Source organism: Sinocyclocheilus rhinocerous, unplaced genomic scaffold (assembly GCF_001515625.1).
Source record: "Sinocyclocheilus rhinocerous isolate Xijiao unplaced genomic scaffold, SAMN03320098_v1.1 scaffold578, whole genome shotgun sequence".
NCBI classification, from domain to species: domain Eukaryota; kingdom Metazoa; phylum Chordata; class Actinopteri; order Cypriniformes; family Cyprinidae; genus Sinocyclocheilus; species Sinocyclocheilus rhinocerous.
This window is the reverse complement of record NW_015664024.1, coordinates 470396-483786: the sequence shown is the minus strand read 5'-3', so window position 1 is coordinate 483786 and position 13391 is coordinate 470396. Positions and strand designations below refer to the sequence as shown.

Here is a 13391-nt window from a genome sequence, read left to right as displayed (position 1 = left end):
TTCACTGCATGATTCAGTTTATTAAAATGCATTTAGAATGATCACAATTCAAGATATGGGGGCGGAAATTTATATATTTATATTCATATAGACTTTATACAGCAGTTCAATAAACAGGAAGTTAAGACACTTACGTTAGACACAATATTGACTGTTTTTGCTCTATTTCGGCAACAAATATAATTCCAATTTGCGTCTCTGAGCAACATGATGGTGTTTCATTCCTGAATGAATCAACCGTTTAAATGATTCGGTTCAATTGCAATGACTCACTTATCTTGCTGCCACCTACTGGCAGTTTTAATTTCACATTTAAAATACCTTTTCATTTTTTTTTTTATAATTTCAAATATCAGTATTCAACGTTTTATGTTTAAAATATCAAAACAGTATTAATGCATTTGTAACTGCAGGTTAAATCATTCATGTCCTGCATTAAACAGTGTGTAAATGCATCTAAATGCCACTTCAGATGTAGCTTCTGTGTTTCCTTTGCATTGCAAAGATGCATTTTGTCAACAGTGACTTCATTTGCTTGGTAACAGCCCAAATGACTTATTATTCTAATTGACTGATTCAATTTAAGAATTTGACTGAAAAGATGATCACACATTTAGAAAAAAATGGCTTTATAAAGGTAAAAATGCCCATAAAAGGTAATAATCCTTTTAAACTTATTGGAAAAGATTAATTTCTGTCACTGCTGTAAACTGATCACCACACAGAATTTGCAGAATATCAAAAACTTTAGGAGTCAGCTGTCCACGGTAGTCCTTATCAACCTTATCCTTATCAGATATCAGCACAATAACACACTCAGCAAAATACTGTCTAATTGTCGTTATCGATAAAATCCCAGAAAATATCGAGATATATTTTTGTCAATATCGCACACCCCTAATATATTTAACGTTTTGTTTAGAAACAAAATAAAATAAATATGAGAAGTGTCCTTTTTTCCACTTGAGCCCCTGCCCCTCAAAATGTCTGTGCACGTCCCTGACTATGTTATATATAAAACATATTTGAGGTAAATTAATCAAAATACAAATGCCAGGAGTCTCAATTCACTGACATGCACTTGTTATCTGAGCTTCTTTGCAATGCTGTAGTTTATGTTTAAAACTAGTGGTCGACCGATATATCGCCAATGCCAATATGTTGGCCGATATTTGCCATTTTTTAAATATCGACAACCTCCTTGTTAGCGCACCTGCCTGCCATGCCAGGAACCAAGTCCTGCTTGGAGCGGGTTCGAGTAGGACCCGGGAGCGCTCATTTTCTCCCTCTTCATTGTTTATTTTCGCCAACAGTTCTGTCTAATATGAACAGAAGTCTGTCTAATATTCAGATTATAGAAGTAATTAAAAGGTATACAAAAGTATTATAATGATTGCATTTATATTGTTAGTAATACATTCTTGTTTACACATTTATTTTTTTTAATTCATTTTAAAATTATTTAAAATTCCTTAAATATTATATATATATATATATATATATAGGCTTTATATTGGCCATCGGCCACCCTGTTCTCTAAGACAGGGGTCTCCAACCTTTTTTACACCACGGACTGGTTACGTTTGGAAAATATTCTCGCGGACCGGTATAGTATTATACTGCGATCCGTTTAACTCCTAATATGTGACAGATCAGAGCAATCTTTCATTTACTTATTTAACATGAAATTGTCAAATTGCTACTCCATATCAATCGCATACAAAGAAAATACAGAATAAATAAATAACAGAGTGTCACGTTTCAAGATATGAATATCTATACACATTTTTCCCAGAACGTTCTTGCGACCCGGTAGCAATTCTTCCACGGGCCGGTAGTGGGTCGCGACCCGGTGGTTGGGGACCTCTGCTCTAAGATATCGGCAATGGCTGTCAAAAAAACTATATCGGTCGACCACTATGTGAAACCAGTCATTAGTTTTGCAGTTCTGTTTGTGGCACAGAAATTATACACCTTATCTTTATGTTCAACATTACAAAGTGCTATTTATTGTGTCAGCAAGGTCATTTCGCATTTCTGGTTGTAATTGGCCAATGACTGCAAATTATAGTTTATTCTTATCTCATCACTGCTTCAATATAGCAGAAGGTGGACACAACAGAGAGGGTTGTGATCTCACCACATTTCTACTTCAAAATAAATCACTTTAATCTTCAGCCCAAAGACTCAGACCACTAGAGTGCAAAACACCCCATTAGACCCCAAAGCTAAAACAACTTAAGTCATTTTACAGTTTGCATCCCCTCTAAATCTGCAAAAAGTTCTGCTGTGAAGATTAAATAATTACCTGGACTAAAAAAGAAAAAGGTTTTTTCTACCTCCAAGAGATCTTACTGAAAATCCAACAGATATTGCCTCATTCGGAAAAACCAGAATGCAGGATTTGCATTTCTGAGCACATTTTTCTATCCCGAATTTGCATAACAAGATCTCAAACCTTTTTTGAGAAACGCCTTACGTGAAGAACATTTTCAAAACAAAACAAGCATACTCCAGAGACTTCATGCACGCAAGGTTATACTGAAAGCAGCTTCTTTGCTGCTCACTTGCTAGCACATCAGAAAGAACAGAGCTTAGTTTTATTGGTTTTTGTAAAGCATCATCCATCATACTCATGGGGGGGAAAGAACGTTTTGAAACAAGTGTTGACAATATTGGAAAAGCGAGAAAACCCCCAAACTCCCAACCACTTAGGAGCTAACTTGTTTTGCGGGTCTACCTAACCAGGTAGACTGATTACTAGCGAGTAATCACATAACAGAAACACGGTCTACTTGTTTCCTTTCAGGGATCAAAATGATGCAGGACTGCGGGCACCATATGAATTCAGCACGTGTGGAAAGATTAGTTATTGTTTGCTTATGTATTCTTCACTGTTCCTTGAGCTTCAGCAGCCCGAACACAAAATAAATGTGTCTCCTGCCAGCGAGACATTGTTCTATCAGTCAGCATTAATGGTCTGAGTGCAGGGGCCGAGGATCTGGCAATGCGGGGCTCCGTCGAGCGCGGTCTGGGGCCAGACAGCCAGGCGCAGAGGAAATGAGCTCCATTACTGAGGTGGCCATGTTGGGGCTGGGAGATTGGGCTGGCTCTTATTGTCTGTGTTTGGGACAAATGGGAAATGTGATTCCCCCAGGCCTGAGACAGTCGACAAGGGACGACTGATCATTATACACGAACATTACCAGCACAATGGAGATGACAAGGGCATGGAGGCCCCAAAGGATACAAATGATGGAGTATGTGCAAGGTGGAAGCGAGAGTATATTTGTGTGTTTGTACTGATATATAAAGGCCAGAGTTGTGCTTAATGTTGAGCAGACAGTGGCACAGACAGTAATGAGGAGAGCAGAAAGAGGGCTTCTCATCCTCCAGCATGAACCTCTCTTTCACTTTTCATTACCCTACCGCATCTTTCCATCCTGCTTTACTCACTAGCATGCTCTCCCCATGCTCCTCCGAGAGTTTCTGGCCGTGAAGCAGGACTCAACGAGTCAATAGGATTTTGCAGCACATCCACTGAGGATGTTGGATAAGATATGGGTGATTGTGGAAACAGAACACGTATTGAAATGACAGATTTTCGGATAAAATAAGTTTGAATCCATTTAAAATGGAACATAAATAAAATATAATCTAAATTATAAAATACAATATAATAACTGAATATAAAAATTACTTGATATAAAAACATTTCATATATGACAAAATTATTAAATATAAAAATAAACAGTACTATGCATTATACTGATCAAAAGTACAAGACATTTATATGTCTATTAAATGCTGTTTTTTAACTGTCTATTCGTAAAAGAATCTTGAAAAAATCTGCATATTAGAATGATTTTTGAAGGATCATGTGACTTTTTTACCATATTTCTGATCAAATAAATGCAGCCTTTGTGAGAGACATTAAAAAAATATTACAAACATCTTACAGACCCCAAACTTTTAAACAGTAGTATATAGCATGTGTTAATTACTTGCTATTAATTTTATTAAGATTTGTATTTATTTATAAATATTTATAAATATTAACAAATATTTAAGGATGTAACGATTCACTTAACTCACGATGCGATACGATTCATGATACTTATTTCACAATATGATTTACTCACTTTTTTTTTTATAACAAAATGAGATTTAAGACAAATTATAAATGAAAAGATGTCCTTTTATTATTGCTTGGACAAAATGCCGAACATTTCTCTGTGAAATTGAAATATGACATTTTAAAACAAACCCCAAATCAAATAAAAAAAGTAACACAATCAAAATAAATCTCTTCATATAAACAATCCAAGGCTTTGCCTGTGCTCTTTTCCACCCAGCAGTTTTTAACCTAAATTAGATTGTATAATTTCGAAATTGACTTTCAACCGGCCCGCGGTGCATCGTTACATCCCTACAAATATTATTTGTTAATTAATTTCATTTGTAATACTATATATAAAGTGTATGTTCTTAATTAAATCTCATAACTCATAAACTCAACTTTATTTTCCCTGTTGGTCTAAAATAAAATTATGATTTAGTTACGATTTACAAATATCATAAATATCAAATTCAAATATCATACATTTCATTTGTTATAACTTTTGATGTAGTGGCATACAGAAGCAAAATTAAACTATTTTGGAAGTTAAAAAATATTTCCAATCATTTCAAACTTGTAAAAAATTACATTTACAAGTTTGAAAGTATCAAACTTGTGACATACAGCATCTTGCATCACAGGATGATGCATGTTACAAGTTCAATCCTTTCAACTTTGCCAAAAATAAATAAATAAATAAAAAATGTGGGCACTTCATGCAGTCAGTTACATCATTGTCTGTCTTTCAACATGGACCAGTTCTGAGAGAGGCTGGCAGATTCCCCGGTCAAGCACCAGCACCATTTCAGTGTTAGAGAGGTATATTCAATCCCATGATGCCCTGAGCAAACATGTGTCATCTTCAGGACAGAATGAGTGAGTTGTATCTCCAAGATAACACATTAATGTGCTGTATGGGACCTCTAACATTCATGTTCACAGCGGTTTGACCAACAGAACTGACACACAACAGCATTTGTTTCAGATTTACCTTGCAGTGGCCAGCAAATAGTATCAAGCCCCAGAGCTGGCTCCTAGTTAACCTCAAATACACATCACACAACCCGGTGCTGCAGCCTTCTCTACCCAGGGCAGGTGAAAACCCCACCAGTCACAATTACCCAGCCAAGCACCTTCATCAAACACCCAGTGCCTGGGAGCACATCTGACGCGCCACAGCCCTAATTCACTCCTACTCCAAACTACACTGCATAGGGACCAAATAGCCATGAGCAAAACATCTATCCATCCACGTCTCCCACATCTAACTTCGGAGGGAGGGGGTGGGATAATGGCGTTGTTTAGCCGTTTCCATTTAGATTCAACTAGCAGCTGCTTTCGGCTTTTTCTAAAACTGTGGCAAATGTGTAATGTTTTATTCATGTTCTGTGATAAAACTTTTCTATGCACCGTGTATGGTGCGTGTTGACAAAGTTTAAAAGTAAAGAGTTCTCCATCGCTCTTTTTCTGCATTTCAGTGTCGTAAATAAAGAGCCTGAACAATGCCTATTCACAGAGACTGACTTATGTAATCCAGGTGTTACAAAATGTGTCCACTCTGCACATACTTCTATGGTACTGCCTTCATTTATCAACCTAAGCATTATAAATATAAAAAGAGAGGCTGTTTTAATAGGGTTGGGATGGGAAGAAAAAAGACTCAGGGAGCAAATGCCCCATGTCCAATGAAAAAAAGGAGAGAAACTAAGAAATTGAGAGTGGGAGACAGTTCAAGAGTGCCTCTCTGAGAATAAAATAAATCTTGTATATCAAAGGAGTGCATATATACAATGCATTTGCCTCCCTGCAGACTCTAAAGGAAGGCAGCCTGAAAGTACATCAGCTTCAACTCCATGCTTCACTTTCAAAGTCCTCAATTGTACAACACTGCAATTCTATCTGTACTTGTTCTGGGTTCAAAAAAATTTAAGCTTGACAATATTATTTTGCATAATGTTGATTACTTCAGATATAATTTCACTCAACCCTTAGTTCAAAACTGAAAATTGTTGCATCTGGAGGGTTTAACAGAAAATCTCTCCTTTGTGTTAAAGTTCTAACATTTATTTATTTTTTACGAAATGTATATTGTTTGAGCTGTCAAATTTTCTAGATCACTTTTACAGTAGGACAACAGTGGAGGTGGATAAATTAGTAATTCATCACCAATGTAATATCTTCAAGTTACTTTATGTAAATAAGGAAGTTATATAACATCTCTTCTTGGTATCCTTGCACAAACATTTGGCATGTGTATCATAGGCGTTATGTTGTCATGACAAAGTTTAAAGTTAGTTACTACTTTACACAGTTTAGTAGTTAATTCTGTTTGTCTCATGTTAACATGTATAATATTTATTTTAGTGGCTATAAACAGTGTATTTTAATCTGTATTACCTGGTCTGGTTGCTTTCATTTTAAGTGTATTTTTGCCAAAAAAAATTATGGACAAGTCTAAATTATTTTCTGTGGTAATCGACATTATGCGACAACTGCTATCAACTAAGCTTAATTTGTATTGAACCCCAGAACATTCCTTAAATGAATACATTCCTATACTAGAAGAGCGGTGTTCCTCAGGTGTCGGTTTTAGGACCATTTGAGTTATTGGTTTTCTATTTCACTTTTGGAGGATTTTTTGACAGGTGTGGGTGGGTTGATTCCTACCACCAATCGATTGTTAAATTAATGAGAATTATTTGAAGGAGGCAAGGGAAAAGATTCCTAAAACAAACGAATGTCTCATGTTAACATGTATAATATTTATTTTAGTGGCTATAAACAGTGTATTTTAATCTGTATTACCTGGTCTGGTTGCTTTCATTTTAAGTGTATTTTTGCCAAAAAAAATTATGGACAAGTCAAAATTATTTTCTGTGGTAATCAACATTATGCGACAACTGCTATCAACTAAGCTTAATTTGTATTGAACCCCAGAACATTCCTTAAATGAATACATTCCTATACTAGAAGAGCGGTGTTCCTCAGGTGTCGGTTTTAGGACCATTTGAGTTATTGGTTTTCTATTTCACTTTTGGAGGATTTTTTGACAGGCGTGGGTGGGTTGATTCCTACCACCAATCGATTGTTAAATTAATGAGAATTATTTGAAGGAGGCAAGGGAAAAGATTCCTAAAACAAACGAATCAAACATTTCCGATGGATGAAAGAAGTCAACTGCGTATTTCATCCTGCCAGAGGATCCAATAATTAACATTCCCATTAATATTCCTTCCACAGAGCCTGGGTGGCTCTGAACGCTTCTGTGAAATGCAAATCGCTGTACACAGAGGCTCCAGAATGGGAACTGTGTGACTGTAGGGGAGGGCCGCCAATCTACCCCAATAGAGTTTAGAAAATTTCAGGTACCCCGTTGATGACAGGAGGGCTGGAGAGACAGGAGGAGACTGGAACTACACACTTCACCTTGGAGAGAAATATTCAACAAAATCTTCTTTATCTAATCAAGTATGATTCAGTGGGCAAAATATTATAACATAGATACCTTTTTTGTGTTGTTTGGCAACAATGAATGTTTGACTTTCTGGAAAAGGTTTCATGGTTTTCTTCTCTGTTTTTCTTTGCTGATAAATTCTTAGAAAAACAAAAGTGCATCTTCCATCTGAGAAGAACCATATGAATATGTAGTGATGCAATCTTTAGATGAAATCACTTTCTGCATGTGCGTAGTCTTCCTGCTTCGAGCTGGAATACTCCGAAAACAAGTTGTGCTATTAAATCCCAGCACTCATGTTTACTAACGCACAATGAACCTGATACTAGATGAATTCCATGTTTCACATTATTTGTAAACAGAGTTTTGTTATGAAGATATCAGTGTGCATCCTGAATACAAACACACTGAGCTGAAACCAAATCAGGTGCATATTGACATGTGTACTTACAACAAATACAAGCAAATTATCAGAAACGTGCCAAGAATTCCGGTCTGCTTCGGAAAAGGATAATTATCTGAGAAACAACTCTTCAGCTTGTAAAAGCTGCAAGAAAAAGGACCTTGCGCTCCAGAGCGAGTAATCAACAGCAAGTGTGTGTCTGGGGGAGAAAAGAATTTGAGAAAAGAATTGGAGAAAAGATGAGTTATGAGGTGTGTGTGTCTTGGTGTGTTTACAATTCCAGAGCTGAAAGTGTGACTGTAACGAAGATATTGATCAGAGAGCAAGCTCGTAATGATGGTAAAAAGAACTGGGTTCGGCCGCAAGCCCATAGTCTTTTGTGGTGCCTAAGGAGTCAACAAAATCTCAGACGGAGGAAACTTCAAAGAGCGGAAAATAGTACTAAATAGAGAACTGTAATGAAGTTAAAGGAGATCAACTTTAACTTTTTATTTCTTATCACACTCTCAAAACACCTTTATATTAATATTTTATGGTGGAAGTAAAGTAACTTTGTGTTTGAGGGGTATTTACATTTTTGGCTCGGATTGACAACCATTCCTACCTTGGGATCGGCAGTGAGAAGCTTGAAGGCTACGTACACCTGGTTCTCCTTTACACCTCCACCCAGGTCCAGGAAGTTAGCAGGCTTTCCACCATGCAAGTCGATGATGTCACATGTTGCCATAGCAAGGCCAGCACCATTAACTATGGATACAGATCATGTTTTGGACATTAAAATATTATCTCACCTAAAAACGATCATTTACTCATCATTTACTCACCCTCATGTCATTCCAAACCTGTATGCCTTTCTATCTTCCAAGGAACACAAAAGGAGAGTTAATAATGCATTGATAATGTGCCAGTCAGTTAATAATAATGTGTTAATAATGTGCCAGTAGCTTATTTGTATGTAATTAAAATTTAAATGGACAGGAGCTTTCAGGCTTCAAAAATTACACAAATGCATGATAAAAATATAATACAAGTAAAAACATAAAAATACAACTATATCTATACAGCTATATACTATATATAATTATATTCCATGTCTTCTGAGGCTATATAATAAATTTGCCTGTTGAATACATGGAAATTAAAGTCATTATTCACTAATAACCTAAGAAGTCACTAAGTTAGCGAGTTGAAATCATTAATCAGATATGTGAGATCTGTGAAAGAATCATTGGGACAAAATGGATCAACTGATTTATTGAAAGGATCTGAAAATTAGTTTATAATAATTCAGACATTGCTAACTCCATCTGTCAAGACTTTAGGTGAGCAAAAGCTTAAATTTCAATCTGTTCCTCATACAAAACTATTGTATGGACTGTTATGACACTTTTAACATTTCACAACTCAGTCCTAAATCATCACATTCTATTGAAAAGAATATTCACTATAATGATTCGCAATATAATTTGATAACATTCAATATAACAGCCAGAATAATTTATTGTGTTCCATGGAAGAAAAATGTCATACAAGTTTGTAATGCGAGTAAATAACTGCACAATTCTCCAAAATATTTCTTAAAGGTAATGGCTTTAAGTTGGTTCCAAATTATGAACTATATACATAATTATATATACTACAGCCTTGTGCGTACAACACATTTACAAGAAAAACACAGGCAAAGGCAAATAAAAAAAGTACTTTCACATCCCAACCCTATAGTGAAAACACAACTCAGCTCTAAATCTGCTGTCCACTGCTTTCCAAGGAAAGCAAATTGTGTTTGACTAAAAGTATACAGGGTGTCAAGAGTGGTTGTTGTATCTCTGTTAGCAGGCCTGGTGAGTCCCATCTCGTCGTGCTTTGAGCTGTAAGGCAGTTAACTGATTCAGCCATTTCCTGCTCATCCCACCTCTCCTGGCTTCACACATCTCCCCTTATTCTGTTCTTCAGTGCTGAGCTAATGTGTTGTTGGCACAGGCTCTAACACTCGACTCAATAAAGTGAAATTCAGCTGAACAGCTGTCGCTTTGCTGCTTTACAAAGCTTTTAAGGTGCAAACTAACTGCAAGTAAATCGTGCGTGAGTGCATTTGTGTCTACACGACAAGGTCAGTTAGAGTCACTTCTACACTCGTCCTGTCTATACGGCTCTTTCTTGGTGCTTTACTGTGAGAGTCGCCATTTATAATGAGGGACCACTTAAATGTGTACACTAACAATCATCTTGGTTGAGTCGTTTTTCCGGAAGATTCCTGCTAATTAGAGACCATCGGTTCAGGCAGGTCCCTTATGGAGCTGTTAGAGAGCTGCTGGAGATGATGAGTGGATCGGTGCCCATTTAGTAACACTTTCACAAAATCCTGTTCTCAAGACCAAAATAAACGTGTTGGAAACTACTAAGAAGAGCATTTCTAAGGCATTTCTAAAGCTGGATTTGAAATATCCCTTGAGACATGAGCTTGATGTGGAACAGGTTTCTGAAACCTTTGAAATTTGAATGCTTTGAAGAAGTTCATTTGGTATGTTGTTCATTATTTAAGTTAATCTAGTATATTGTTTATAATTTTATAACAAGCTAATGTATATGAAATATTAAAACAAACCAAAACAGGCTATGTTTCCATCCAGTCCGATGTACTTGAGATCATATTTGGCTGCTTCGGTCTCCAAGGGGTCGCTCTCTGCGGTATCGTCCATGGCAAACACAGCTTTCTGTCTGAACTCTGCATTGTCGTCGAAGTTGATTTTAGCATCAAAGCACACGACTGTGGACAGACAGCAGAAAAGTGTTGGAACTCAGTTTTATACTGGCATAGTGTCACATACAGTATTTCCCTGCACTTTTGTGTCATACAGAGGAAATATATACATACAGCATAAAAAAGTAAAGTTAAATTTCACGTCAAGTTTACAGGTCAATTTATGTTATTCAAAACTACAAAAATTGCAGTTCGCACAAACAAATTGGACAAACCTTTTCTCTAATCTCATTAATTCTGTAATACTTTTTGGATTAAAATCATTTTGATATTTTTATAAGGATTAAATGTAAATGTCTACACCTCGGTCAGTAAGTTTTATTTTTTATTTTAATTTTTAAATTTTTATTTATTTTATTTATTTACTTAATTATTGATTTATTTATTATTCTTTTTTTTTGAAAGAAGAAATAAATACTATTTTTCAGCAAGGATTCATTAAATTGATTAAAAGTGACAGTAAATACTTTTTTATTTATTTATCAAAAAGTACATCACAGATAATAATAAAAATGATTTCTAAACGATCATGTGACACTGGATTAATGATGCTCAAAATTCAGCTTTGCCATTACAGGAATAAATTACATTTTAAAATATATTAAAATAGAAAATAGTTATTTTAAATTATAATAATATTTCACAATATTACTCTTTTTACTTTATTTTGATAAAAAATAAATGCAGATATATTTTAAATGAAGTTCATTTTAAAATATTGAATATCTCAAATTTGACAATATTGGCTAATTTGATGTTCAGTTAAGAAAGTTAATGATTATTATATGACTTTATAAAACAGAAATCCATATGACACATTTGGAATTTCAGAAGGTTCAGTGGGGGAAATAAGTATTCAACACGTCAACATTTAAAAAAATTAAACACAGATACAATGCAGCAATTTGCATGAAATTTTGACTAGACATTGGCATTAATTCAAGAAATTGACACAGAAAAAGAAATCATAATATTACAATCCATAAAAAAAGGTTATGTGTACTAAAGTGAAATGACACAGGGAAAAAGTATTCAACACGCTAACTAAAATTGTATTTAATACTTTAGTTGAAAAGCCTTTATTTGCAATGACAGCTTCAAGACGCTTCCTAAATGAACAAACTTTCAATCTTGAATATTCCGGGGGACTTCTTATGAATCCTGATTTTCAGTTTCTTCCACAAATGCTCTATTAGGTTTAAATCATGTTTTGGATGGTTGTTCTATACTGGAAGGTCCATCTATATCTCATCCTCATCATCCTGGTGGATGGCAACAGATTCATCTTAAAAATTTCCCGGTACATGGTTCCATTCATCTTCCCTTCAATAATATGGATTTTGCCAATACCATGAGAAGAGAAACAGTCCCATACCATGTTGCTTCCACCTCCAACCTTCACTGTTGGCATGGTATTTTTAGAGCCATTTCTCCTTCAACATAGCTTGTGGTATTATTGCCAAAAAGTTAAATATTTGTCTTGTCTGACCAGACTACATTCTCCCAGAAATTCATGGTGTGCAGCAAACTTCAAACGAGCTTCAGCATGTCTTTTCTTCAATGATGGATCCTCCCAGAGTGAGCGTGCATGGAGGCTAAGGCGGTGGAGTGCATTGCTTATGGTTTTCTCTGTGACAACTGTACCTGCTTGGATCATTTTCCAAGTGGTCCTTGGCTCTTGGGCTACTCTTCTGACTAACCATCTGACTCCCTGATCAGAAATCTTGCATAAAGCTCCTGTGCATGGCCAGTTGATAGTGGACTGATGTTCCTTCCACTTGAAGATAACAGCCCTAATGGTGCTTTCAGGAAAATGTAGGAGCTGTGAAATCCATTGGTAACCAGTTCCATTGTTATGTAGCACAAACCCTAACACCCCATTCACACGGGGTGTCAGCGTTAACGCTTGACGGAGGGCGTTTCTAAAGCTTGGCGCTGACGCGACCATCATAGTGACAACAGCCAATCACATTAGTCTTCTGGTGTTGCATGAAAGCGATTGGCTAGCATCTGCGCATAAGGCGATCTGATTGGCTGACGCCTGCGTTGGCGCTTGAAAAGTTGAAAAGTTTTCAACTTCTGCCGCGAGCAACGGACCCAACGCGACACGACGGACCCACAATTCATTTAGCCAATGCTTGACGTCACTCCATTCAAAGTAAATGTGAGGCGTTGAAGCTGACGCCCCGTGTGAATGGGCGTAAGGGTGGCTAAGCCCTTTTCTAACCCATCAACATGCAATAACCCAGCTGAATCTAATGCCGAGTTCACACTGCACAATTTTAGCCCGATTTTTCACTCGCCGACAGGTTTCGCGAAATCACCGACAAATGCCCGAAATCAGAGGCAAATCGGTGCTCGTTCACGCGAGTGACAATCACGCAGTGTGAATTATCAAAGACGCGATCTGAGGGAATCGCCGACACGTTGCCGACGCCGGCAAAATATTTGGCATGCTAAATATCTGGAGCTGTCGGCGATTCGCAATCACGCAATGTGCAATGATTTCTGACTCAAAACTACATTGGCGATGACCTACAGCCAATGAGAGACCAAGATACAGGGCAGAGGGAAGTTCGGGGAGGAGTTATAGACCAGAATATCAGTATTTTAATAGATATATGAACAATTATATCATACAGAAACAAGCACA

At 36.4% G+C, this 13391-nt stretch overlaps 1 protein-coding gene across 2 annotated transcripts in view; it reads right to left on the bottom strand.

Annotated features, from left to right (window-relative positions):
* Nucleotides 1-13391, bottom strand: part of LOC107729402 (succinyl-CoA ligase [GDP-forming] subunit beta, mitochondrial-like) — a 123450-nt gene that overhangs the window by 39584 nt on the left and 70475 nt on the right. The window contains exons 8-10 of one of the 2 annotated variants that reach the window (XM_016539886.1): nucleotides 10583-10744; nucleotides 8582-8724; nucleotides 8051-8176 (exon numbers count right to left, since the gene is read on the bottom strand). In XM_016539886.1, the coding sequence (XP_016395372.1) occupies nucleotides 8159-8176; nucleotides 8582-8724; nucleotides 10583-10744 (323 nt within the window). In that variant the 3' untranslated portion in view covers nucleotides 8051-8158. Of the gene's footprint in view, nucleotides 1-8050; nucleotides 8177-8581; nucleotides 8725-10582; nucleotides 10745-13391 lie in introns of those variants that run through there. The other variant, XM_016539885.1, reaches the window with a different exon arrangement.